At 40.4% G+C, this 26,286-nt stretch overlaps 2 protein-coding genes across 5 annotated transcripts; one reads left to right on the plus strand and one right to left on the minus strand.

Annotated features, from left to right (window-relative positions):
- The first annotated feature begins 3,527 nt into the window (after positions 1-3,527).
- Positions 3,528-7,197, plus strand: cinp (cyclin dependent kinase 2 interacting protein). 4 transcript variants are annotated; one of them, XM_081603435.1, is made up of 6 exons: positions 3,542-3,665; positions 4,803-4,974; positions 5,797-5,941; positions 6,129-6,258; positions 6,682-6,773; positions 6,871-7,009. In XM_081603435.1, exons 2-5 carry the CDS (start codon positions 4,823-4,825, stop codon positions 6,765-6,767), a joined length of 513 nt encoding a protein of 170 aa, XP_081459561.1. In that variant the 5' UTR covers positions 3,542-3,665; positions 4,803-4,822; the 3' UTR covers positions 6,768-6,773; positions 6,871-7,009. The 4 variants fall into 4 exon arrangements, with proteins under 4 accessions (XP_008401832.1, XP_081459561.1, XP_008401831.1 ...); XM_008403610.3 differs by lacking the exon at positions 6,682-6,773 and having other exon boundaries at positions 3,528-3,636; positions 6,871-7,197; XM_008403609.3 differs by lacking the exon at positions 6,682-6,773 and having other exon boundaries at positions 6,871-7,197.
- Positions 7,198-10,301: 3,104 nt separating this feature from the next.
- znf839 (zinc finger protein 839) lies at positions 10,302-26,274 on the minus strand. The gene is made up of 10 exons (XM_081603434.1): positions 25,300-26,274; positions 22,349-23,449; positions 20,970-21,122; positions 19,574-19,687; positions 19,377-19,469; positions 18,132-18,278; positions 17,927-18,031; positions 17,656-17,743; positions 16,300-16,426; positions 10,302-14,161 (listed from the first exon to the last, which is right to left on the minus strand). The coding sequence occupies exons 1-10, from the start codon at positions 26,008-26,010 to the stop codon at positions 13,315-13,317; spliced, it is 3,486 nt and encodes a 1,161-aa protein (XP_081459560.1). The 5' UTR covers positions 26,011-26,274; the 3' UTR covers positions 10,302-13,314.
- Positions 26,275-26,286: the final 12 nt, after the last annotated feature.

A 26,286-nucleotide genomic window follows, 5' to 3' on the forward strand; every position in this document is an offset into this window, starting at 1 on the left:
ATGTAATGCTATCTTTGAAGCAGCTGATCAGGCTATAAGGAAGGAAGGCGGGGGAAGAGACAGAAGGTTGGTGCCCTGGTGGACATCAGAATGTACTAAAGTTATAAAGAAACGAAATAAAGCCTTCAAATTATTAAAAAGAAATCATAATTTTCAGAATCTGAATGGATACAAGAAATTGCAAGCAAATGTAAGAAGGGTTATTAAAAAAGCAAAAAGAGATTATTGGAGGAGTTTTTGTAATTCAATAGGGAAAGAGACAGATATTTCTAAGGTCTGGGCAACAATTAAAAGGATAAATGGGATTAAGAGAGTGAGTGGATATCCAATACTAAATGATGGAGAAATAACAGCAGTTACTGACAGAGAAAAGGCAAAAATGTTAGTAAATACTTTTGTTAAAATCCATAGTTCTGAAAATATTAGTGAAGAAGGAAAAAAAGGAAGGCAAAAGACAATATTGGAGAACAAGAATTTATTGCAACAAATGGAAGATACAAATGATCCATTGAATATGTCTTTTACAATAAATGAACTAAATAGGGCACTCAAAAAAATTAAGCTATCAGCTCCAGGAAAAGATCAAATTTGTTATGTTATGGTTAGTAATTTAAGTGAGTCTTCTAAAAGTATTTATTAGAAATGTATAACAGAATATAGGAGGATGGGGAACTACCAAAAAGTTGGAAGGAAGCAGTGATTATTCCAATCCGAAAACCAGGGAAAGATGAATCCAAACCAGAAAATTATCGGCCGATAGCGTTAACATCCAACTTATGTAAGATAATGGAGAGAATGATAAATGAAAGATTAATATATTATATAGAAAAGAAGGGACTTATATCATCTTATCAGAGTGGTTTCAGGAGAGGGAGAAGTACAATGGATCCAGTTTTATGTTTAGAGCATGAAATTAGAAAGGCTCAAGTGAACAAAGAGAGTGTTGTGGCAATATTTTTTGATATTGAGCGAGCATATGATATGATGTGGAGGGAAGGGTTATTAATTAAAATTAGAAGAATGGGTATAAATGGTGATATGTTTAGATGGATCAAAAATTTCCTAGAAGGAAGACAAATACAAGTGAGGATAGGGAAGGATTATTCTGAGAGTATGAATATAGAAAATGGGAAACCACAGGGTAGTATAGTAAGTCCGTTATTGTTTTCAGTGGTAGTTAATGATATGTTTAAAGAAGTAGAGGGTGGAATGGGATTTTCACTTTTTGCTGATGATGGAGCAATATGGAAAAGAGGAAGAAATTTAGAATTTATTGTTAAAAAGCTTCAGGGAGCAATTTGAGCTGTAGAAAAATGGTCGTATAAATGGGGTTTAAAACTTTCTGTAGAGAAAACTAAAATAATGGTTTTTACAAGGAAAAGAGTTTATGGAAAAACTAAATTAAAATTATATGGACAGGATTTAGAAAGAGTTAAACAATTTAAATTTCTTGGAATGTGGTTTGATGAAAGAATGACATGGGGAGTGGATATTAAGAAAAAAATTGATAAATGTAGGAAAGTATTAAAATATAATGAGGTGTTTAGTTGGAACAGAGTGGGGAGCTGATAGAAAATCATTAAAAGCAATTTACGCTGGGTTAATTAGGTCAGTCTTGGATCATGGATGTATAGTTTATAATTCAGCAGCAGAGTCAAACCTCCATAAGTTAAATATTATTCAACATCAGGCTTTAAGATTATGTACCGGTGCTTTTAAAACATCTTTAACAGCAGCTTTACAGGTTAAAATGGGAGAAATGCCTTTTAAACTTAGAAGGGATCAATTATCCTTAAATTAATTGGTCAAATTTACAGGGACAAAGAAATGATCATCCAACATTATAGGTGCTTAAACATGGCTGGGAAAAGGAAAAGAAACATTTAAAGAGCTTTGGATGGATAATGGGTTTGGATGGAAATGGGTTTCCTTCCCAGGGTGGCTGGACTCTCCCTTAGAGATAGGGTGAGAAGCTCGGTCATCCGGGAGGGACTCAGAGTAGAGCCGCTGCTCCTCCACGTCGAGAGGAGCCAGTTGAGGTGGCTCGGACATCTGGTCAGGATGCCTCCTGGACGCCTCCCTGGTGAGGTGTTCCGGGCACGTCCCACCGGGAGGAGGCCTCGGGGAAGACCCAGGACACGCTGGAGGGACTATGTCTCTCGGCTGGCCAGAAAACGCCTTGGGATTCCCCCGGAGGAGCTGGAAGAAGTGGCTGGGGAGAGGGAAGTCTGGGCCTCCCTTCTGAAGCTGCTGCCCCCGCGACCCGACCCCGGATAAGCGGAAGAAAATGGATGGATGGATGGATGGATGGATGGATGGATGGATGGATGGATGGATGGATGGATGGATGGATGGATGGATGGATGGATGGATGGATGGATGGATGGATGGATGGATAATAAACTCTAAAGTTAATGAAATGAATTTAAATCAGTTAGATACATGTCAGGCAGTTCCATTATCTGCAGTTCCACCTTGGATACTTCCTGATGCTGAGGTTGATTTTTCGTTTTTAGAAAAGAACAGCACAGATAAATTTAACAATATGAATAGATATATAATACAAGAATACTTAAATGAATATTATAACTATATACAAATCTACACAGATGCATCAAAAAATACAGCTAATATGGTAGGGATAGCATTTATTGTCCCACAGTTTCAAATTAAAGAAGGAAAAAGGCTTAGTGATGGAGTCTCGGTGTATACAGGAGAAATGCTTGCTTTGCTTTTAGCAGTTCAATGGGTGGAAGAGGTAAGACTATTAAAATCAATTATTTGCTCCGATTCTAGTTCTTTGTTATTCAGTTTGCAAAATAATAAATCAGATAGTAGACCAGATATATTAATTGAAATACAACAAACACTTTACAGAATCAATATGATGGGGCTAACAGTAAATTTTGTTTGGGTTCGAGCACATCACGGGATTAAGGGGAATGAAATGGCAGACAGAATGGCCAAAGAAAGTAATAATCGGGTGAGGATAGATATTAATGTTAGTTTTAGTATAACAGAAATAATGGGTATAATTAAACAAAAAACAAGAGAGAGGTGGCAAAAGTTATGGGAAGAAGAAAAGAAAGGAAGGTGGTTATATAAAATTCAAAAGAATATTGGTCAAATGAGAAGAACAGAAAGAATAAGGAGAGAAGAGATAATTATTTCACGGTTTAGAATCGGACATACTGGACTAAATGGGTCATTATTTTTGATAGGGAAACATCAGACAGGGAAATGTGACTGCGGGGAAGTTGAGACAGTGGAACATGCTATTTTGAGTTGTAGGAATTATTTGATGCAAATAAATAAGTTAATTAGAAACCTTAGTAGTATGAAAATGAAATTTGATATTGTTGATTTATTACAAAAAGATTCAGGAAGTAGAGGATATGAGGCCTTATTTTATTTTCTTAAACAGTGTAAGTTGTTTAATAGGATATAGTTGTTTTTTTTGTTGTTTTTTTTGTCATGTGGTCCACACTCCTTACCAGTTGGTGGCGGTAATGCTTACCTAAAGTTTGTTGCCAGCCGCCATTAAAATTCAACTAGAAGAAGAAGAAGGAGCGGCGCTCACGGCCCATCTGAGACAAAACAAAACGAAGAAGCAGTAGAAGAAGAACAAACTGGCAAGTAGGTGACTAATGGACTAACGTGTTAATGTAACTAACATATCTTTCCTTCAAATAGAAAGTGGTGGGTTATCTGCAGACAGGTACAGACGGAGGGTGGTCGTCTGGGCAGCAGTTTACGGATTGCTGTTTTAGAAAACTGGATTAGGATACAAGGTAACATCCGATTTTTTAAAAAACATTTATGCTTAAATAAATGTTTCCTAATCCTACTCTTGAATAAAATAGAATGACAGTAACTAACTGTCAACAAATATAACACAAATTTCAGAACATAGTCAAAAACGAGCTACATACTGGGCCGTAGTTGCAGCTTCACGTCAATGCGCCCGCCATATTGGGAAGGGAGACATCGTTTAGTGAAACCAAGGAGTTGCCTTTTAACGGGATTAAAGAGATTTATAGCTCACAATTAGCCATCAAACAGTTTATAATAATGAAGAAAAATAATTTTTCATCGTCAGTAATGTAAAAGCTTGTTACAGTCTGCTTGTCCATGTTTGGTTCTGTTTCTGAAGATGCAGAGCAGAACCAGAAGATCTGAGAGGTTTGGAGCAGGTCTTCTGTTTAATGTATTTTGCTACTAGGCCATTCAGTGATTTATAAACAACAGTATTTTAAAGTATGTTCTCTGAGCTCCAGTGACTAAAGATAAACACATGAATGAGTTTCTCTAGATCTTGCTGGGACATCAGTCCTTTAAATGTTCTTCGGGTGATAAAAGGCTGACTTTGTAATTGTTTTTATGTGGCTCTGAAGGTTCAGGACTGAGTCTATCACTACACCCATATTTCAGGCCTGATCATTACTGTGCAGTTGCAACAACTGAAGCTGCTTGCTGACTCTAGATTGGTCCTTTTTTGGTCCAAAAATGTAATAACTTCAGTTGTGTTTCAGTTAGAGAAAATGATGGCGCCTCCACACACTGATTTGCTCAATTCACATCTAAATGACGTTATCCTTCTGCTGGGAGTCCTCTATAGACTTCATCAAGATTTCCTGACAGTGGATAGAACTCTGATCTGCCATGCTGAAAAACTTCTACAATTCTATCATTCTAATATGATCTAATATACTGAGCGGTGTTCATCTTGGCTTGTTTTTATGCATAGGAATAGGTTTCCACAGAGACAATTTGTGTTGATATGTGTGTGAATGTGTTCCCAGGTGTCCCGGCTGATGTTCCAATGTCCTCGTCCAACACAAAGTTCTCTGCAGTCACAGGAAGTGTTCGGAAGATCAAAGACAATGCGGCCGACTGGCACAACCTGATGCTGAAGTGGGAAAAATTGAACAACGACGGATTCCAGTTTGCAACAAACATCGTCAACATGAGGAAGTGAGTGTGTTCAGTTCTTTACATTCCTGTAGTTTGATGTTTTCTTAGTAAACGTACTGTAATTAGATTTTTAAGAATATATTAAATACTAATCACAGCACATTTGATGGCTGTAAGATGTGCTGCTTTAGCCCCATGAATCTAATTAATTTACATCTCACCTATACCACCGTAGTAAAAACAAAATGAGATGTTTTTGCTCCAATCTACTCAGAACAATCTCGGCTGCTCACAGTGAGATCATCCTCTAGCCCAGTGGTGTCAAACTCATTTTTATTTGGGCCGAATCAAAAATCTGAATGTTCTTAAAGGGCCGGTTGCCCCAGAATCTATTGATAAAACCAATAAAACTGTTAAAATATCAATAAATAGCTGTTCCTCCAGGATTTGTGATTATTTGAGTGTTTATTTTTGCAATCAAAATGACAGATTTTGTGGTGAATATTAAGAAATATTTGTAATTGTTATTTTACAGTATTTACGCTAATGTATGATGTTAAATGTGACTCTTTATCACTCGCTGTATCAGTTACGGATTTAATGTTTTTGACCAATTTTGAGAAAATTTGCAGTAAAATCAGGAAAAAAATGTGGAAATTTGTTGATTTTGTGTGATTTTTGCAGATTTGTGAAAAACTGGAAGGACTTATTGATGTAATTTGGAGTCCAGAGGGCCACATAAAAAGCTACGGCGGGCCAGATTTGGCCCCCGGGCCTTGAGTTTGACACCTGTGCTCTAGCCCATAGTTGACCCAGAAACTATTCAATAAAAAATGCACTCATCATTTGACTGTTATTTTTCTGTTTTATTTTCTTCCTCAGTTCTCAGCGAGACCAGCAGCCTCCGGATGACTCCCCTCCAGCTTCAGCATGTCAGACGTTTCCTTCAGCTGTGCAGCAGCAGGCAGCTGGAGCAGCAGAGCTGCAGGATGAATGCTCCAGGCTGCAGGCTGTCGTTGATCGAATGGTGATGCTTCGTTTAGCTTCAGCTCAGCATACGAATCAACGGAGTGAAGACTCGGGTCATTAAGACTTCCTGTCATTATCAGGAGCAGCAAATTAATATTAAGGCCGACATTAACATGGCCTTATCGTCGACAGGTGATGCTAGATCCAAAACAGGTTTGTTTTTAAAGGGATTTTCATTTGTTCAGGTTGTCATAGTGGCAAAGATGGAGCATCTGATGAGTGTACAGCAAGGAATCCAGGATCTGGAGGAGTTTCAGTTTGGACCTGAAGGAAGAACGTCACCTCTCTGCCACAGCTGGAAGACCAAAGAGTTTGGTTAGTCCACCTTTGGTTAGATCTCTGGGGTTTCACTCTGAACTCTAACTAAACTCTGATGTGGTTTGTTTGTGTGCTTCAGTGATAAGTCAGGAAGGAAGAGAGCAAGCAAGCATGGAAGGAAGGAAAGATTGAAGCAAGGAAGAATAGGGATGGAGGGAAGCAAGCCAGGAAGGAAGAATTGTATGGATAGACGATAGGAAGTAGAGTAGAAAGAGCACATGGAAGGAGGCTCGCAGCATTTTGACAGGATATAAATATTTTTCTATTCTATCCAGATCTAGAAAAAGCTGAAATCAAATTCCATAGTTTTTCAGGTTGTTTTAAGAACCACAGATTGTGTTTTGTTTTGTTTTTGCTTTGAAAAAACAGTGGAAGGAATCATTGTGGTTTATTTATGTTTCATTCTTTATACACTCTTAGGTTTTTGGACTCTACAGTTGATTAGGTCTCTAAGGTGCTGTTCTGTGCAGTTTCAGCAGTCGCAAGAACTTTGTAAAGGTTGCTGAGAATAGGTACCATGTTGAAATGTTATACAAATAAAACCCCTCCATGGTCGTCTCCTTCAAGCCTCTGTGGTTTTATGTACTCGTGTCTACCTGTGTGTTTCAGAGGAGTCCTCTCGGGTTCTGTTGGCTGCCTTCAGTCAGGAGCTGAAGCTGAAGCAGGTAATTCTGCGGGAACTGGCCCACACCGCCGTCGCTGACCTGCACATGGTCTACCTGTCCTGCTGGCTCCACCAGCCGTTCATCCCTGCCCAGACCCGGTTAGCCCTGGAGGCGCTGCTGCTGGAGACCGGCCATCGATTGCTGTGATTATCGCTGCACTCCGTGTATTGAGCCGGTTCGCTTGAACACCTGAAACTTGCTTGTTTTTGTTAATATGTAAATAAAACGGTTAAATCGGTGCGATGAAATAAAGGTTTAGCTTTGTATTTTAGACTTTGTTTCATTTTTCTTGTCGTTTCTTCCTGATCCAGTTAACTAATTAGAACATTGTACGGTAGGATATTAACTAAATCTATCAAAGATAGTCTTTAGGCGGATCCACTCATTATTTTTATGATTAGTTGGGTTTATTATGTTGTTTTTTTTTCACATCATTAAGAAAATCCAAACAATAGCATCAAGTCAATGACTTTGCTGTAGTTCCTCATACTGATCACGCCTGAGTGAAATGAAATGGACTCTTGCTTTGGGAGAAGGAAAGAAGCAAGCCAGCCTCGTTCAGTAGAGCTTTAGTTACAGATCTTTACTGAAATGATCTGACAGGCTGCAACCATCTTCATCTCCCGTTCTTTTTTTTCTCTGTCCTCCATCCTGTAAACCTTCTTTCGCTCTTGCAGTTATCCTCCTCTTCCAGAATATCCTTGTCTCCATCCTCTCTCCCCATGGCAACGCTCTTTTCTTGAAAATGCTTGAAGTCTGGAGGATTAAATCTAAATTTATGTTGTTCAGCCTCAATAACTCAACCACATGCATCCCAACGCCACACTCAAATTCTTGTTGGCTACGCCTAGCGTCTTCATACCGTAGCTCATTTCTTGAAAGCATCTCCTGACCTTCTCTATCAACACATATAAAGCAAACCTCGTTTGTAGAGCTTTTTTTTTTCCTCAGAATTAAACCAAACTGCTGCTTTCCCATATGCTCATGGTATGGATAACAAACTGTATCCCTTTTTAGTAAATGCTTCCCTGCATGTCATGCCTGCACTTCCAAATCCTCTTTGGAAGAGTCAAGAGTTGTTTGTTTGAATCAATTGGATTATTTGTGCAATTTTCTTACCACTAAATATTCCACAGTCTACAGGGGTATTCTGATGAAGTGAAAGTGACTGGGAAAGACAGAAATCCAGCTGTGAAGTGGTAAGCCAAGTAAAACCACAGTGTGGGGTCAGCAGTTGACCTCTCTGTGGGGGGAATCTACCACCAAACCACTAAACACATAAAAACTTAGTAGAAGTTTATGCTAAAACCCCAAACACAAAAAAAGTATAGTAAGCTAACATTAAGCATAAAAAAGCAGAAGCTAACACTAGACCTCTAAGCTCATTAAAAGTATCAAAAACTAACACTAAACACAAAAAGCTAATGCTAAACGCTAAAGACAACCGTCTCTCCAGTTTGCGTTTCGCAGACTGCAAAATCCTCAAGTTCAGTTTTGGCATCTTATTTTACTACAACTCTAAAGTTGTAGAAATACAGTCACCATAGTCAAAAACATATGAGGCTAAGAAGTCTCTGAGTGAAGATCTTTCCTGCCAACAGCCAGAGTACAATAATTATTTGAAGAAACTTAATAAGTAACAACATTTAAATTCCCTTTGGGATTAATAAATTATTTTTGAATTTGAATTCTGTCAATGGGTGCGTTCACACTGCAGCCTGAAGTGACCCGATTCCGATTTTTTGCAATTCCTATTTTTTTTGCCGGGGCCGTTCACACTGCCAGTAAATGCGACCTGTATGCGTCCTGCAGTGTGAACGGGCAAACGACCTGAAAGTGTCCCACATGCGCAGTAGAGGGCGCAATAGTGTCAGCGTTCTCAGTGTTCTGCCATCTGCCATAAAAAGAAGAAGTGCTCAGTGTTTGCGGAAGTAAACATGGAGGCTAGCGGTGGAGCTTAGCTCATAGACATAATATAAGGATAGACGCCTCAAGCATCGCTCTCGCCTATTGTCGCTGACGAGATTTAGGGCGGCCATCTTGGAGCGGTCCACCACTCCATTCAGCGTCATGTGTTTAGCAGGCAAAATGACATATCAGCGCATTTAATAAATCATAACACGCTTTTTTGTTACTGGAAACCATATTCAAACATCTATCAAAGCTACATTTATAAACAATTGTATTATTTAAGTATGTTTTAGATACATAGTTCAGCATATTTAAATATGCTTAGTGGCTATAACAGTAGAATAGGAATGGAATATTCTGATATCGATGTATGAAGAGCATATTACAAGGCACACAGCCGTTCATAATTTATTTAATAAATTAGTAATATCAATACATATTTATATAACTATACAAACAAATAATTAATGATTAATACTGAATAGTATGTATGTATGTATGTATGTATGTATGTATGTATGTATGTATGTATGTATGTATGTATGTATGTATGTATGTATGTATGTATGTATGTATGTATGTATGTATGTAATTAATGCAGCGCTATTATATTACTGACGATTAGACAGACATCTTCTCCCGCTCAGAGGAAACCACTGCTCATGTCTGGAGCTCAGTGTGAGAGTAAAGGAGGAGGCGATGGGTGACAACAGACACGTAAGATTTTTCGGCGCCACCTTAAGTCCCTGAACTTCATGTTTTAACGGAAAAAAGCGCAATGCGACTTGGATGTAACGAGTAAAGCGACAGTTTTGTAGAAATGTAGTGAAGTAGAAAGTACAGATACTTACTGTAAAATGTAGTGCAGTAAAAGTAGAAAGTACCCATTATTAAATCTACTTAAATAAAGTACAGATACAAGAAAAATGTACTTAAGTACACTTCCCACCACTGCATGCAGGGCACCTTGTGTTGTAGTACATAGTTCAGTTACAAATCACTCTTACAAGGCCAAAAATATATTTATATATATAATTATAACATATGTTAATATTATAATATTAATGTTGAATTGTTATCTTGATACAAGTCATCTGCGACAGACTATCCAGGGGGACCTCGCCTCTCGCCCGGAACGTTAGCTGGAGACACCAGCAACCCTCCCGACCCCATTAGGGACAAGGGCTGGATGGATGAATATAAGTCATTGTAAGGTGTTATAAGTGTAGCTTCCGTTCTTTGGTGCCACAGAAACATTGCCACATAGACAAGCAACTACTTTCGGACGTATAGAGTCTGTTTATATCATCTTATTTATTTTGTGAATGTGGGAATTAGAGAAAATCTGCAATTCATGGAAACTCTCACCTTCCCTTCCTTATAGAGGAGATGAAAAACATCTGAATGAAGTCAGCTGACATTTAAAGCAGATCCTATCTTTCGACTGAATCACCAAACTGAAGGGAAGTTTGACACATTGTTTTATTGTAAGAAGGTAACATGTACTGAATACTTTCTGCTGCTCAAACATCCACATGTCCCTCCCTGCACTGGCCCCCCTGCAGCTCACTTCACTTCCTAAAACATGTTGGATGATGCTTTATAAAAAAAAGTAATAAAATAGTGCAACTCTTAAACTTTGTTCATTGTCTTTATCTACATATAGACATTCAACAAATCATCTTCTAGTTTAGAATGAAGTTCAAATATGCAAACATTGAGGAAAGAACTGTACAAATATTCAAATGTCTGTAAAAACCAGCTGATGTCGTCACAGCAGGGCTAAACACGTATCAAACAAGCAGATCTTTAATAGTGAAATAATCCCAGGAGATTACTGATCTAGACACTTTACACTGCAAAAACATTCAATCTTACCAAGTATCTTTGGTCTAGTTTCTAGTGCTAATCTTAGTTCAATTGAAATAAGACAAAACAAACTGAAAAATAATTTTTTTATCATTGTATAGAAGCTTGTTCTAGGCCAATGATTCCTTAATGTTGATGGAAAAAGCGGTAGTTCCACTGGCAGATTATTTCACTTATAACATGGGAGAAATGTCTTGTTATAAGTGAAATAATCTGCCAATGAAACAAGTACTTAAAAAAATTATTAAATTAAAGAATTATTCACTTAAAACAAGCCATTATAATTTGCTGAAAAGTTATTGTAAGTTAGTTTTGTCTTATTTCAGATATACTAAGATATTTGCTCTAAATAGGAGACCAAAATTACTTGGCAAGTTTTAGCGTTTTTGCAGTGTAGATCTGCACAGAAAGCAGGGAGTCAACAACAAATCAGCACTGTTCCTTTCAGGTCGGTCCTGTTAGAAAGACGCCGTTTACTCAAGTTGGCAAAAGAAAAAGCAAAAAAAAATTTTTAGTCGATTTTTTCTGCTTGTAGCAAATTTTCTCAGCACAAATTGCGCACCACTAAAAGCAAGTTTAATTCTGCTTAAACCTCCCCACATCTGTCTGGAAAACACATTTGTGGGCTGATTGTGGAGGTGATGTTGTGTTACTTAAGTCGTAACACGTTCTGGTGGAGGCAGTGTGATGGTGAGGGGGGGAGGGAGGCGTTTGGTACTGGCAGAGAGAATCTGCTGCAGTTTTTTTTAGGGTGAAGCCCATTAATGCATTTCCCTTCCCAGTGTGGGGACGTTGTAGAGGAAATAAACAGGCTTTAAAGGGAATAAGATTTATTGTCAATAACCATTGGTACAATGAAATAGTGGACCAAAGACATATTTCCTTACTTTGGATGACTAGTTTCCATCCCACCATCTCTCCTAGCTTTCATTGCAAAAACACAAAGTGTTGCCAAGTAGTTTTGGTCAAGTTTCTAGTGTAAATATCTTAGCACGCTTGAAATAAGACAAAACCAACTTACTAACGTTTCAACAAGATATAGGCGTTGCTTTAAGTTACCATTTTCTTAATACTGATTTTTAAAATATGATGGTTCCACTGGCAGATTGCTTCACATTTAACATCTGTAAAAATGTCTTTTTACAAGTTAAATAATCTGTCATAAGAACTAGGATTTTCTTTGATCAATATTAAGGAATTAAAACAAGTTCTTATATCCATCTGAGAAGTTACATTTCAGCGAACCTAGTCTTACTTCAGCTCTACTAAGATATTTGCACAAGAAACTAGACCAATTTATATTTATATTTACTTTGTGTTTTTGCACTCAGTCTTCTCCTGGGCTGACTTTTTCAGTTTTCTCAGAGTTCATGTAAACAACAGGGAGGAGAAGCTGCTGATTGTTCAACGTACATCTTCTGAGTGGGGGTTGCCGTGGTGATGTTTAGTGCAACACTTTAATCTGACTCCCAACAACTTTGTGTTACAACTGCTGCTATTTACAAAAGAATATGTACAGCTAAGGCCACAATTATTCATGCCCCTGGTAGACCTGGGTTTAAAGCAAGTTTTTAATTTGATGAAAATGTTTCTGCTGAACGTCAACGTTCAGACTGAGTCTCAAAGATAAACCATCAAAATACCAGAACTAAGAGTTTTCAATTTTAACATGACATTTTAATATGTGAATAAAAACAACTCAGTTTTGTTTCAACATCTCAAAATAAATGCTCCCTTTTCCCCCTTGCTCTGTCTTGGTTTAAGAACCGCTCCGTCTCATTTCCTGAAACAAACATCTTAGTTGAGTGAGAGCAGTTTTAAATCTAAATCTGCCGGGGGTGTGAATAATTCAAGATTTAACAGTACATTCAAAAACAAACACCAGACGTTCTGACAAACACTTGAGATAGATTTGTTATGAAGTAAAAAAAAAAAAAAGAAAAGAAAAAAGCCACATATGAATGAGAAGAAAACCAAACACTTCCTGGTTTGTGGGAAAATTGGACTCTGAAGTTTTTCTGCACATCTTATGTAAATACTGTAAGTTTATTAGTTTAGACAGTAATCCTCTTAGTGTCTGTGGCCGGTGAAGTCGGTAAAAATCTGGCCCATTCACTTTTATGCCGTTTCTTTTTTTCTGAAAAATAATTCATTTCAGAAACAGAAAAATAAAAGCAACACAAACCGAACTGCAGACAGCGAGCAACAGAGTCAGAGGACAAAACCAAGAAAATGAACCGTTGTCATCTTTTCTGAACATAAAGTGGAGGTGTGCAGTAGTTGCACCGAAGACCAACAACAGAAGAGTAGAAGAAATGAAATGTGCTGACAACATATATATATAGATAGATATTTATATATATATGCATATTTATATATGACCTGAAGATCAGCAGCTTCACCGTGGCTCTTTGAACACAGCGAGATGAAGACCATGACATTTTCCTACAGGAGTTGGGGGTTTGCACCATCGTCCCCCTGTGTTGTTCTGAAACTCTGACATTCATAGAGAAGCGCCGGTCGGCTCCTATCAGCTGGGTTTGAAGGGAGGCACTGCAGTTTCCAGCTGTCCATCACTCCCTGACAGTCTGTTCTGAGGAGGTTCGGCTCAGTCCTGGGTCTGTTGGGTCGGTCTGTCCCCGTCTGAAGCCTCGATGCCCAGCAGGGCCTGCACTGCCTCCAGGGGTACCCCCTCTGGGGTCTGGATGTGCATGGTGGTTCCGTCTGGTCCATTGACGATAACGATCCCGTCCGACCCCGGCTCGGCCAGCTGCACCGTCAGCCCCTCCGTCTGGATGTAGATCTCCTGGCCCGCCTGCAGCTCTTTGGGCTGGGAGGAGTCACAGGGCTGAGGCTGAGCGGAGACCGCTGGCTGGGCGGGGCCAGGGTTGGGGCTAGACTCCGCCCTCTTTCTGTCTGTGGTGCTGGTGGCACAAGAACTGAGAGCAGAGTCTGGTTGCGTCATCTGGACCGGGGCTTCGGCCCCGTTTACGTCCTGGACCGGGGCTTCGGCCCCGTTTACTTCCTGGATCGTGGCTTCGGCCGTGTTTACTTCCTGGACTGTGGCGTCAGCTGTGTTTGCGTCCTGGATCGTGGTGTCGGCCGTGTTTGCGTCCTGGACCGTGGCGTCGGCCATGTTTGCGTCCTGGACCGTGGCGTCGGCCGTGTTTGCGTCCTGGACCGTGGCGTCGGCCGTGTTTGCGTCCTGGACCGTGGCGTCGGCCATGTTTGCGTCCTGGACCGTGGCGTCGGCCATGTTTGCGTCCTGGACCGTGGCGTCGGCCATGTTTGCGTCCTGGACCGTGGCGTCGGCCATGTTTGCGTCCTGGACCGTGGCGTCGGCCATGTGTACGTCCTGGTCCTGGGCTGACGGCTCCTCCTTCTGTTCCTGTGTGGGGCCGGCGGGAGGTGCAGCCAGGCTGGGAGTTGGGTCAGGAGAGGTGATGGTGGAGGAGCTGCAGGTCACAACAAACACATTCAGACAATCAGCTCCAGAAATCAAGATCAGCTGACAAACACCAACTGATGTTATTACTCTGCTGCGCTACCATGGCAACTAGTGTTACTTTATAGCTAAGAAACATATAAAAGCACCACCATCTGACCACACTGTTCTCTGTCACACAGTAAGGGACTCATCTCCGTTCTGTTACATATAGGCCTGTTGCAATAATCAGTGAATCAATGAATCGCATGATAAATTAAAATGAGCTCAATGATTTCCCTTTTGATGATTTATCGTTTGTCTCTTTACTCTCTTTCTACCAAAACCTGGATAATAAAAGTCTTCAGTCTGATGCTTTGGTCTCAACTAGCCCTTATATTGAAAGACATTTTATTTACAGAGATTTCATAATTAATTTTATTTGCTGTTTCTCTGTTGTTTTATTTATTTTGAATATTTAAAATGTCGTCCAGTTCCAGTGTTAAATGCTCATATAGCTTAAAAGTTTTTTGATCTCTGAGAATGTGTCCTTGCATTACTATGCCTTTAGGTTATATTACTAGAAATTGTCTCAAAATAACAATATTATCATTTATCACAATAACTTCTGGGACAATTTATCGTCAAGAACAATGTGTCATTGTTACAGGGCTGGTCACTATAAACCAGGTCCATCATCCTGCAAAACATTCAGAACCCAAGAACATTTTTTATAACATCAACGTTCAGTTAGGGCTGAAACAATTCATCTGATTCATTGTGATGAATTGATTATTGAAGTAACCGTCAACTAATTTAGTAATCAATAAATCATTAAGTGGAGTGTACAGACTTAAAGAAAAGGCCATTTGGTGAAAAAAACAATAGTCAGAGCAGTAATTATGCTAAAACTGTTAAAAAATATATAAATGTTTGGCACTTAAGATAAAAAAAAAAGCTTAGTCTGTAAATATGTTCTACTCAAAATCCTGGAGTGGTAGTTTTAGCTTCACCTGGTTCAAATTCTGTAAAAATATATTCCGTTAAGCAATTATTAATTGATTAATAGAAGAAATATTCAACAGATTAACTCTACATTGTATTTGTGTTCAGTTCGGAAAGGCCTGAGCCTTTCTGCTCAGATATTAGATGTTTATATTAGAAGGATTCTTCAGCTGCACACTTATTTTGTTTATAAATCCATTTAATCATCAGAGTAACCAATAGAAAAATCAATTACTAAATGTAATTGCCAGCTGCAGCTGTATGTATATCATTAGGATTTTATGTGATGGAGCAACACAACGTAGTGCTGAACTGTTAAATGGCAGTGAAAACAGTTTTACTACATTTGATCAAAGTGTGGGATCTTTTTGTGTTTGACCTCTGAGTCAGGACTGTGCAGATGGAAGCCTCTGGCTGGGCTTCAGCTGCAGGTCTTGTTGATTCACATCCTCCAACTCTGAACACCTACACACTGGAAAATGCTCCATTCTTCTTTGCATATTTGTGCTGAATCTCAGTCAAACTGGATGCAGAGGATCTGTAAATATCAATTTTTCAAGACACAGATTCTTGTCTGGACTTTGACTGGGTCACTTCGACACATACATTTTGATCTGAACTAGCTCTGGTTGGCTGTTAAGGATGATTGTCGCTGCTCTGTTAACCCTTTATCAACATTTTTACCAGCATTATATTGAGAAGTAGTTCCTATGATGAACTCAGCAGATACACAGCTCCACCAGGTGTTGATACTGGCTAGTCTGCAGGAGCTGAGTGGGTGAGCCATGGGGGCGGGCTGCTCTGTGAGGTGGAAACTTGAAAACTGCAGCTCTGAAGAGGAGCTGTGTCTCGAAGGCGGAGCTGGGTCCACCCAGGTGTTTTGCACAGCTGAATTGTTGCCATGGGAGATTCAATGATTTCTCAAACATGCATAATAGAATCAAAGTAACACTCCAGGTATGTTTTTGATAAGGGAATATTATAACATGATGTAAATCTCAAAAAGCTGATTTTACATAATACTGCCCCTTTAAGGAAATCTCCATCCCTAATTTTAATTGCGCACAAACTTACAGCTGTCCACCTGTGATGTGCTCATTAAGCGTTAATGTTATGAATGGGATCTGAACAGCCCACACATCCAGCGAGGTGGACTCAGCTCACCTGGAGGTAAGTTCAGCAGAGGGGCTCAGCACTTTGGCTCCACCTGAAATCTCCAGGGGAGACACAGACACGGAGCACGACTTGACAAGAGAGGCTGCCTGGGTGGCTGAGGCCACTGGAGCAGCAGCTGGGAAACAAAGTGACAGATATGACAGTCACATGACCTCACATACTGATCCAAACAGCTATAATACTTAAATGCTGCATAGTCTATGTCTTATGGCAGCTTATCAAATCCATATTCAGCTTTTCCTGTGGGAAAGAGCAGCTGAAACACTGCTGAGGAACTTTAACAGGATTTGTAGAAGCTGAGATACAACTTATTGAGGTATCAACAAGTAGTATCAAAACAGGGAAGGAAATATGCCAACATCATGCTAGTTCTAAAACAGAAAACAGCATAAAAACACTGTCAATAAATGGTAACACGTGGTAAAGTTGTGCACACTTTACTCCCACTAATATTCAACCCTAATATGCTATTCAGGGTTTCCCTCAGTGTATCATAAGTCTGGTGGGCCTCCAGGTTTTACTTGCATCCCACCAGGCTAAACGTTGTTTGTTGTGTTGTTGCGCAACACCCCCCCTCTTCTCTCTCTCTACTTCCCCTTCTCAGAGGAGGGAGATGTACTACCAGCTCTCCGTCTAACGGGTGAATTGAGTTTCCTAAATCTGCTGGGGTTTACCCTATCCAGAGCTGAAGTAAACTCTGTTTAAGCTGGCGTCGAGAAAGACTAGCCTGGTTTCTGACGACCTCCATCTAGTTTTTAGTTTTTTTATACACCATTAACAGAGAGAGCAAAGACAGCTTAAAGATTCTCTTTGGTGAAATGGTTGGAACCACAATGGCCACACAGTATGGTCAGAATGTGAACACAGAGAGACTGAGGCCAGGTGTATTTTTTTCTACACCAAACCTCCGTAATCACTTCCTGTCTCTACCTGTGTCATGCTAACAACTTCAGCAAACAATGTGAAAAGTCACAGATAAACGATAAAAAATGTTTTTTTTGGACACTTTAATTATGATGGAACAAATGAAGTGAAAAAAATTTAATTTATGTTTATTTTAATTGTATATTTTTATGTTTACTTTTTTCTTTTTTAAGACTTTACAGTTTGCTTTTAGTTTTTGCTAATAATGTCCTCCAACAACACATAATTACCAAGTGATATTTTCAAATTTCCTGTCAACTTAAAAAATGTTTAAATAAACAACACGGTGGGCCGTTAGATGTCTGTCCCATCACCATTACTACTGGGCTTAGAGAGTTTTCTAGGGGAAACCCTGACATACATGTTAGAATATTCTCAGAAACAGTATAAATGACTAATTCAAGCTGTTCATACAACTACCTGATTTTGGCGCTTCTGTGCCGTTCTGGTGATCTGCAATACTGTTTTCCATCTTAAATCTTTTAGATGGTGGCAACATCTTGGAGTTCTGAAAAAAAACAACAACTTTGATTAATTTAAACTGAAACTACTGTTATTTTCCTTACAGGGAGCAGAGTGAGCTGTAGTATTTTAAAGCAGCCTCTTCTCATTGTTAACAGTAAGTTCTGCAAGAAAAAAACCCCTTCAGCACACACAGTTTAACTCAGATCCTTTCTGGCTGCATGCTTACCCCCATGTACCGGACGTTCTTATTGTTCCCACTAGAAACAGGCGATGCTCCAGGAAGCACCTTCATCTTGTTCACCTCGTCCAGGATCCCTAGAGACCTGGCCACCTGAAACGGGAGTCCAGGAAGGGACAGAGAATCTGTCGCATCACCTGCTGCTCAACTTTTCCAGTCTTCAGGTGCATAGAGAAGCAACGTATGGTCTCACCTCAATGTTTCTGACCTCCACCGGCATGGCTCCACCCTGAGGACTTACAATGTAGTCCTGTGCAGTCTGCCTGACTTGAGCATGCAGAGATTCAAACTCGTGGTAAATGTCTGGAAAGCAGCTACAAGCAGACCCCTTGCAGTCCAGCTGAGAGACGGAGGACGAAGGTTAGAAATAATTTTTAAAGAACCTCAGAGGTGACCTGGCCTGCCTACCTTCTACTGTCTTCAAATATTAATCCAGTCAACTACAAGTCACAAAGAGGAGCAATGGTTTGTGAGATAACAGAAATATGTAGGAAATGTATTATATTCCTTCCATATGCCCAGTAGGTCCTTCGGAGTTTGGTTTTCTTGGAGATTTCGTCTCATTAAATAAATTTTCCTTTTCAATGTACGTCGCAAAGCATACAGTCAAAAAATAGCAACAGTTATATGTATTAAATATATGTCTGGAAAAAAGTTAACTCAGGGAGACACTAAAAATGAACATTGGTTTACTCATTAAACAAAGAATATTGACATAAATGTGTGATTTAGGACAGACAAGAACCACTGAAGGAAACAACATGAAAACCACTGCAGAAAACACAGAGCACAACGTCCTTCTTCACCAAATGGGAATAAGATCGAGTGGAGTGGATCGTAGTGATTTTAGGATTTCTCTTTGGCAAAAAGACCACAAGTCATTTCTCCTGTTAGCACTAAACGCTCATGTTTGTTTTAGTTCTATTTACTCAGAATCCCTTCGCTGTTGTACGTGTGAATGATTTTAGCCATCATACGCTGAAATATTTCTCAAAACAAAGTTTATTAAATTAAGGAAGGAATATTAAATTATTTTCTTTAGTGTGTATTGTCCCTTTAATGTCTACCTATCAGGTATCAGGTAATGTATTTAATGTCACTTGGTATGTCCCTTTAATGTCTGAATGACTTAATGATGAATATTCATATTTTGGAATTGTAACAGTGATCAATTTTACGATTAACTTTGGGTGCAGTTTTCCAGACAAAAACAATGTCTCAGTATTAAAAAAAGACCATCAATAATTACTTATATTGCACTCATTCCTTGATAATTAAAAACTAAAATAGACAGAAAAAGAGAGACAGTCAAATTGACCACTTAGTAGCAGTCAGCATGGTGATGGCTGATGGGTCAAAACTTATACCAACAACATGATAGCAAAAACAAACAAGCCATTATTTCTAATAGAAAAGTTTGTGTGTGTTTTTTTTTCACCTTCGCCAGCAGCAGCTCCCACAGACTCAACATTTTGGTTAAACGAGGAAGAACAGCATCCATCAGTTCTTCATCTTCACACTGCTCCACCAGCTGGAAACAACAGAGAGCGGTCACAGAAACACGAGTTACACAGCGGGTACTTGTGGAGACGGGTCAGTTCCGTCCTGGAATGGAGCAGCGCTCCGTCCTCTGACCTCCTGCAGCCTCAGCTGTCTCCTCTCTGCCTGCTGCCGCGCTGTTACCGGAATGACCCCGAGCTTTGGGGGTCGCCCGCGACGACCAGGTCTGCCCACGAGACCAACGCTCACCTGAGAGAATCAACCAATCAGGTTAACAGAGAACTACCAGGTTCTAAGAAGATGCACCGATCTGATGTCAATATCTGTATTGGTGTTGATAATGGAAAACATTCTAGATGGGATATAGGTGACAATGTGTCCAATCTATAAGGGTAGATCTATTCAGACTAGTTCTTTGCTTTGTGCTCTGAATGACATCATGCTTTATTATTTATTTTACATTTTATTTAGAATTTCTAATTGCTCTTTCTGGACCATTTGAAAGGTGTGTTACAGCTATTTTTTGTTTGACTAAAATAGTCAACCTGTTGTTTTAGTCAGTTTCATTATTTATTTTACATTGACTGTTCAAATAAAAGTTGTGTTCATATGTTTGACCAAGCTTGTGAAGCTATTAGTGTATTTCAGTGAGCTGTAGTGGTGCAGAGTTAGCAAATTAATTTGTAATTCAGTACATTTATGTCTGTATTTAGAAAATAAACTTTCTAAGTGAATTCAGCTGTTCAGTATCGTATCGGTATCGGCCGATACTAAACCTCAGATATCAGTATCGGCGTCTGCGTCCTTAGTTTCTAACAGAGATGTTTATGGAACAGTCTCCAGTTTCTGACCCAAACATATCAAAATGGCTTCAGTGCAGCTGAATGGATTCCCTACAGCTTGTTAGGACATTAATCCTGTTCAATATTTATGGAAGATTCTTTTAAGCAGAGTCTATGCCTAGTGACCAACTAACTGAAATAAACTCCACCAGTTTTTAGAATAATAGTTTTAAAAACTGGTGGAGTCCAGACAGAATGGTGCCAGCAACCTGCTGAAGGCTGCAAAGCCAGTGAAGCAAATATTAGTGCGGCTGGATGCATATATTTGAGCCTGGACGTGTAATTAAAAGAAAATCCACAATAAATTCAAACTTATGTACCTATTTTTTTTTGTTAATTCATTGAAGCTACTTTTGTATCTTAATTCCACCCTGGAAAAAAACAAAGAGACTGAACTAATAAAAAGCCAAAAACTTTCATGTTGATGATGAATGCTTTCCTGACTAGTCATGTCACAATAACATATTTTACTGAACGATAAAGTCTCCCAGCAGTTATTGCAATAAACAATAACGTTATCTTAAGATCATTTTCAAGTCATGGCTTAATAATGTGAGAAAACATTCTGAAAGATCAATAACCTTTAAATTATAATCAACATTTAACACTGGAACTGGATGACATTTCAAATATACACCATAAAGAGAAAACGTTGAGGTAGAATGAACCTTGGCTTAAAGCAAACCGACCTTAGGAGGAGGTCCAAGTGATCGACCTCGCCCCCTGCCTCTTCCTCTTCCTCTGCCCCTCCCTCGCCCTCTTCCCCTCCCTCGCCCTCTGGGGCGACCTGGGCCCCGGTAATGGAGGCTGGTGAGTCCTTCAGCTGCCAGGCCGTTGTCTCCCTGAAGACGAGCAGAGTGAGCCTTTAGAGCAGTGGTTCTTAACCTTTTTTGAGGTACCGAACCCCCCAGTTACATATGCGCATTCACTGAACCTTTGTTATTCCAAACCCCCCCCACCCACCCACCCACCCCCCAAACACACAAAAGACTTTGCGGTATTCTGATTTAGTAATGCAATTATATTAGCTTTGTTACCACCCCCACACCACTAGAGGCAGTAGCAACCCCGAAAAGATGCGACTAAGGAGCAGATTTAGACTATAGAATTTGGTAAAAACTGTGAGCTTTGCTGAAGTAATTAAAGACACAAGTTCAAATCCATGCTGAGAGTGGAGCTCCTTCAATCAGGGCTCCTCCGCAGCACTGATTGGCTAAACAATGTAACGTGATCCTCTGCAGCAAGTGATGGCAAAGCGGGGCGTCATCACGACTTTACACAAGTGTGTCTTTATCTCCGCGGCAGAGGCTCCGCCGAACCCCTGAGACCGACTCATCGAACCCCTGGGGTTCGATCGAACCCGGGTTAAGAACCACTGCTTTAGAGGCAGAGCACAGCAAAACTGACACATTCTGTAGATTCTTCATTCAACTACTTAAGCTTATTTTATGCGATATTATAAACGTGTCTAAACAAGTCTAAATAAATAAATAATCCAATTCCTATTTTAAACTGATAAATTTTTTTGACATTTTATTGTCTAAAATGTAATAAGGTAGGGTTACTTTTAGGGCTTTTGGGGTTACTTTTTAGGGCTGCACCAACTGGGGTGGGGGGACTGCTGATTGATGATTATTGTTTGGGTTAACCATTTAACAGCTGGATAGCAAAAGCTCTCGGTAATAGGAGATGTTTTTCAGACAAGTTTGTTTTTTTATCTTAAATGTAAAACATATACATAATCTGTTGATTATTTTTTGAAATAACAATTTAGTATAGATTAATAATTTAGAACAGATTTACTGAATTTTTTTTATTTTCATCTTAAATGCAAAATGTTTATATTTTTGGCTTAGCTTTTTTATTATGTTGCCATTTCAGTAAATGCCCACTTCTGGTTTAATCAATCACTAAATTAGTTGATTATTTCAACAATGGATTAATCATTGGTAATTCAATTAATCGTTTCAACCTCTCCAATTATTCACTGAGCGATCTGAAGTCAAAACCTAAACTCAGAGCTGAAACCATGTAGCTCTCAGCTCTGACAGGTGAAACGGTGTCTCACACTGTTTGTTGTCATGGCAGCAGGTTTCTCCTCCTCTTCCTCCTCTTGCTCTTCTTCCTCCTCCTCCTCCTCCTCCTCCTCAGTGGCAGCCTCCTCTACCTTCTGGTCCACTCTGCTCTGGCCGGGTTCTGGTGTGCCGCTGGCTGTGACCCCGGTGAGGTCAGGCTCTCCGTGGGTGGGGTTCAACTTGTAGTGGCGGTTCAGGCCACCGGGGCCGATGTAGGCCTTATCGCAGGTCTGGCAGCGGTGGCAGCGCGACTTGAGGCTGTAGCTGAGAGACGAGGGGTTGCTGGAGCCCTTCCCGTCCCGCTTGGCGTTCTCCTCCTCCTCCACGCTCATGTCAGAGTAGTCGTCTGAGTCGGACTGGTGGCTCTCCGCCAGGTCCTCCGTCTTGATGAACTTGTAGTCTTTAGCTTTGTACTTGGGTGGCCTGGACACCCGACCCGATCGGGTTTGGACCTTCAGGGCTTTCCTCTCTCTTTTCTTTGCTTTCTTCTTCTCCTCTTTTTCTCGGTTTCTTTCCTTGATGACAGAGGTTGCCGTGGGAAGCCTGGGAGTGACGGTGAGGGTGGCGGGTTGCCGTGGAGCTGCGGGGATGACCGGGGTCGCTTTAATTGGGACTTTCCCAGCAGCGCTGGCCGTCCCGTTGTGCTGTGTCTTAATCAGAGGAATGCTGATAGTTTTAGTGACGGGAGCATCAGGGGGCTTGCTGCTGGAAGGGGGCGGGTCTTTAACTGGGGTGGAAGCTGCCACTCTGACGGTAGGAGGGGCAGGTTTCTGTCCCAGACTGGAGGAAGCAGTTGCTATGGTTGCCGGGCCCGTCACGTTGTGGACCAAGGGGAGCAGAGAGCCCACCACAGGAGTGGCGTTCTGCAGCACCAACTGGATCTGGGGTTCTCCTGGGTTCTGCTGCAGCAGAATCTGCTGACCCTGCTGACCCACCACAGGCTGCAGGTGGATGATCTGCGCGTTGCCCAGGCCGCTGCTGGCAGACAGCTTCACCTGCGGGTGGCTGATGGCCACTGTCTTCTGCTGCAGACTCACACAAGAATTCAGGTCCTGTTTGGGAGGAACTTGGATCTGGATTCGCGTTGGTTCTGCCTGGAAAGACAAAAAAAACAAGTTGAAGTTCAGATCGGATTTCAGAAATCGTAAAACTCTCCAGGTAATGGGGCAGAGGTGTGAGGATAAAAACCCAACTGAACAACTGCAGCATGTCTCCTTTAGTCATTTACTCACAATGTGGACAGACATCAAACTCCAAAGTAGAACATTATTATGGAAGAGGCTTAAGGTCACTGAGAAGTAAAAATTTGATATATAGCAAAAGATCAAAATGGTCAGAGTGTTAAACTGATATATTTCCAATTGATCTTGTTTACAGAAATGTGAGGATTAGGATCACTGGGAAAAAAATCATTTCATCTGAACTTTCTGAAGGCAAGAAAAAAAGATAGAATTTTGAGGAAAAAAAATACTAAGCTTAATGTCAAAATTTAATGAAAAAAAAAACACAAAAAACTTTTAAGCACAAGCAAATTGGGCAAGAAACTTTTAAGTAAAAAAAAACAACAGAATTTTGAGAAAATCTGATTTTGGAGAAAAGTGAGAATTTTAAAGAAAATATTAGCATTTTTAAGAAAAAAAAAATCTTTTTTTTTTCAGTGGCACTGAACCTGTTCTGTAAAAATGTTATATTTTGGGCAATGGTGCCCATCCACATTTTGAGTTAGTGAGCTACGATATCGCCTGAAGAGGACAAACGGGGATGCGTTGTAGATGCACACACCTCTGTGGAGAATGTTACAGTTTTTGTTCATGTTCAGAGACAGCTGTGTTTTCAGAAATTCATTTTAGTACAAACATGTTATTAATAACGCATTTAAATTTTCAGCATTTTATAAAAACACTAAAAAGTATTTTGTCATCAAAATCAGAAACAAGAATTGACCCACAAAGATCAGTACATAGAGTGATCATTTCTATTACATTATAGAATGTTTGTTGTTGTATCCAATAGTTTGGTTTCTACATCCTGTATGTTCTGTACTTTGCTATTTGGGTTCCACTTCAGTCCCTGTTGTGTAGAAAAACATCCAATGATATTGGTGAATGTTGCAATAAACGACCAACTCAGTAAACAGACCACAGACCAGAAAGCTTCACAACTAGCAACAACAGAAAACGCTGCAAAACGTACTATTTGCATTTCAAAATCGTATTTCAAGACATCAGAATCAGGCGACGCAAGGCGTGATCAAAACGAAAAACTCATCATGAGTTAGGAACAAAAAAAAGGGAAAGATCCTCTAATTCTGTTAATCAGCTTAGAAAACAAAACAATCTGCAGCATTTCTTTCTCTTTTATCTGTTATGTTCATTAAAAAAAGAAAGGAGAAATCAGTCAAAAACAATGCCTGTTTCTCTTAAAGACACACTGTACATGTTCTGTTTTAGTAAAATAAGAAAAGTACAATCCATTTCATTTGCATCTTTCTTTGAGATGTAAAATGTTTACAATGGAAAACCATTGTTTTCCATGTTTACCCAATCACTTCTACCCAAAGTGATTGGGTAGAACGAGGCCGGTGCATGCCGACTAAAAAGCATGCATGATGCACTTTTTTAGTTTAATTTAAAAAAAAAAACACTTTGATGCATAACCTGGGATAATCTTGTAACACCTCTATTGTGTTGATAGAAAACTATTTCCTCTATCAAACAACCTGCAGTATATGTATATTTTTTTCTTTTGTGTCATTGTTGTTAAAAAAATTCCAAGTTGTATAAAATCAGAATGAGCTTAGACCGAACTGAAATCTGTACCAACCATGAAATCCAGATCAGTGCATCTCGACTCACTTCCATGTGATTCCTGTTTCAGATTACTGGTCGGGTTGTAGGCTGCAGAATCCTAATCAAGATGAATGAATCCTTCATATCTAACTCACCTGGATTAAAGTGGTGGACTGCAAAGCGACCTGTTGAGCCACACTTTTCAGCTGGGTGGAAGCATTATTCTGAGGGCTGATCTTTAGGTTCTGTGGGGAAAGCTGGACCTGCTTCTGCTGACCCTTCACATGCTGCAGGTTCTCCTGAGACACCTGGACCTGGTTCTGGGACTTGGTGACCTGGTTAATGACCTGCTGCAGCTGACTCGGATCCAGAGCCGTCTTTTGGACCGGGGCCGTTTTGACCAGTTGGCTGTGCTGGAGCAGCTGGACGGCCTCGGTGTCGGAGACCTGCACGATCTGCTGCTTGGTGAGCTGCTGCAGCACCGCTTGCTGCTCCTCCACCGTCAGCCCGGAGCCCTCCACCAGGCTGCCGTCAGGCTGCACGTAGATGATGGTGGTGTTGGCCAGGTCGGTAAACTCTGCGCCCACCAGCATGCGCTGCTCCACCTGGCAAGTTTCTCCTCCACTCGGGGGCTGACCGCCATCCGCACAGGACCCGGGCTCTGCACTCTCTGCAGGTTGATCGCACTGGGCGACGAGGAAAGTCGATCCTTTCTCCTCGGCCTGTAAGATCTGGACGGCAGGCTGGACTGATAAAGGCTCCACGCGCTGCGTGTCTGGCTGAACGTCGGGCTCAGAGTCTGTCCCCGGCGGCTCCGCCACTGTTATTGTTCCAATAGCTCCGCTGTCACCCTCGTTGTCCGCCATTTTAGCTTTTGGGTTAACAGTTAGCTTTGACTAGGGCCCCTTGATGCTGTTTACCGTATCTCCAGAAGATATCACTAAATAAAAAGTTATTTATAAAACCAGCGTCCGCTGGTAGATAAAACTCTCCGCGGGAATGAATGGCGACATTTAGAGCAGCGATGAAATCGCTGGAAGGCAAGTATTAGCGGGAGGAGTTTTGAACTAGCCTAGCTTAACCCTCCGCGGCAGCGGTAGCGCATATAATCCGGACCGGAACTACCAATTGACCGGATTCAC

Source organism: Poecilia reticulata, chromosome 22 (assembly GCF_904066995.2).
Source record: "Poecilia reticulata chromosome 22, P_reticulata-male-v2, whole genome shotgun sequence".
Classification (NCBI taxonomy): domain Eukaryota; kingdom Metazoa; phylum Chordata; class Actinopteri; order Cyprinodontiformes; family Poeciliidae; genus Poecilia; species Poecilia reticulata.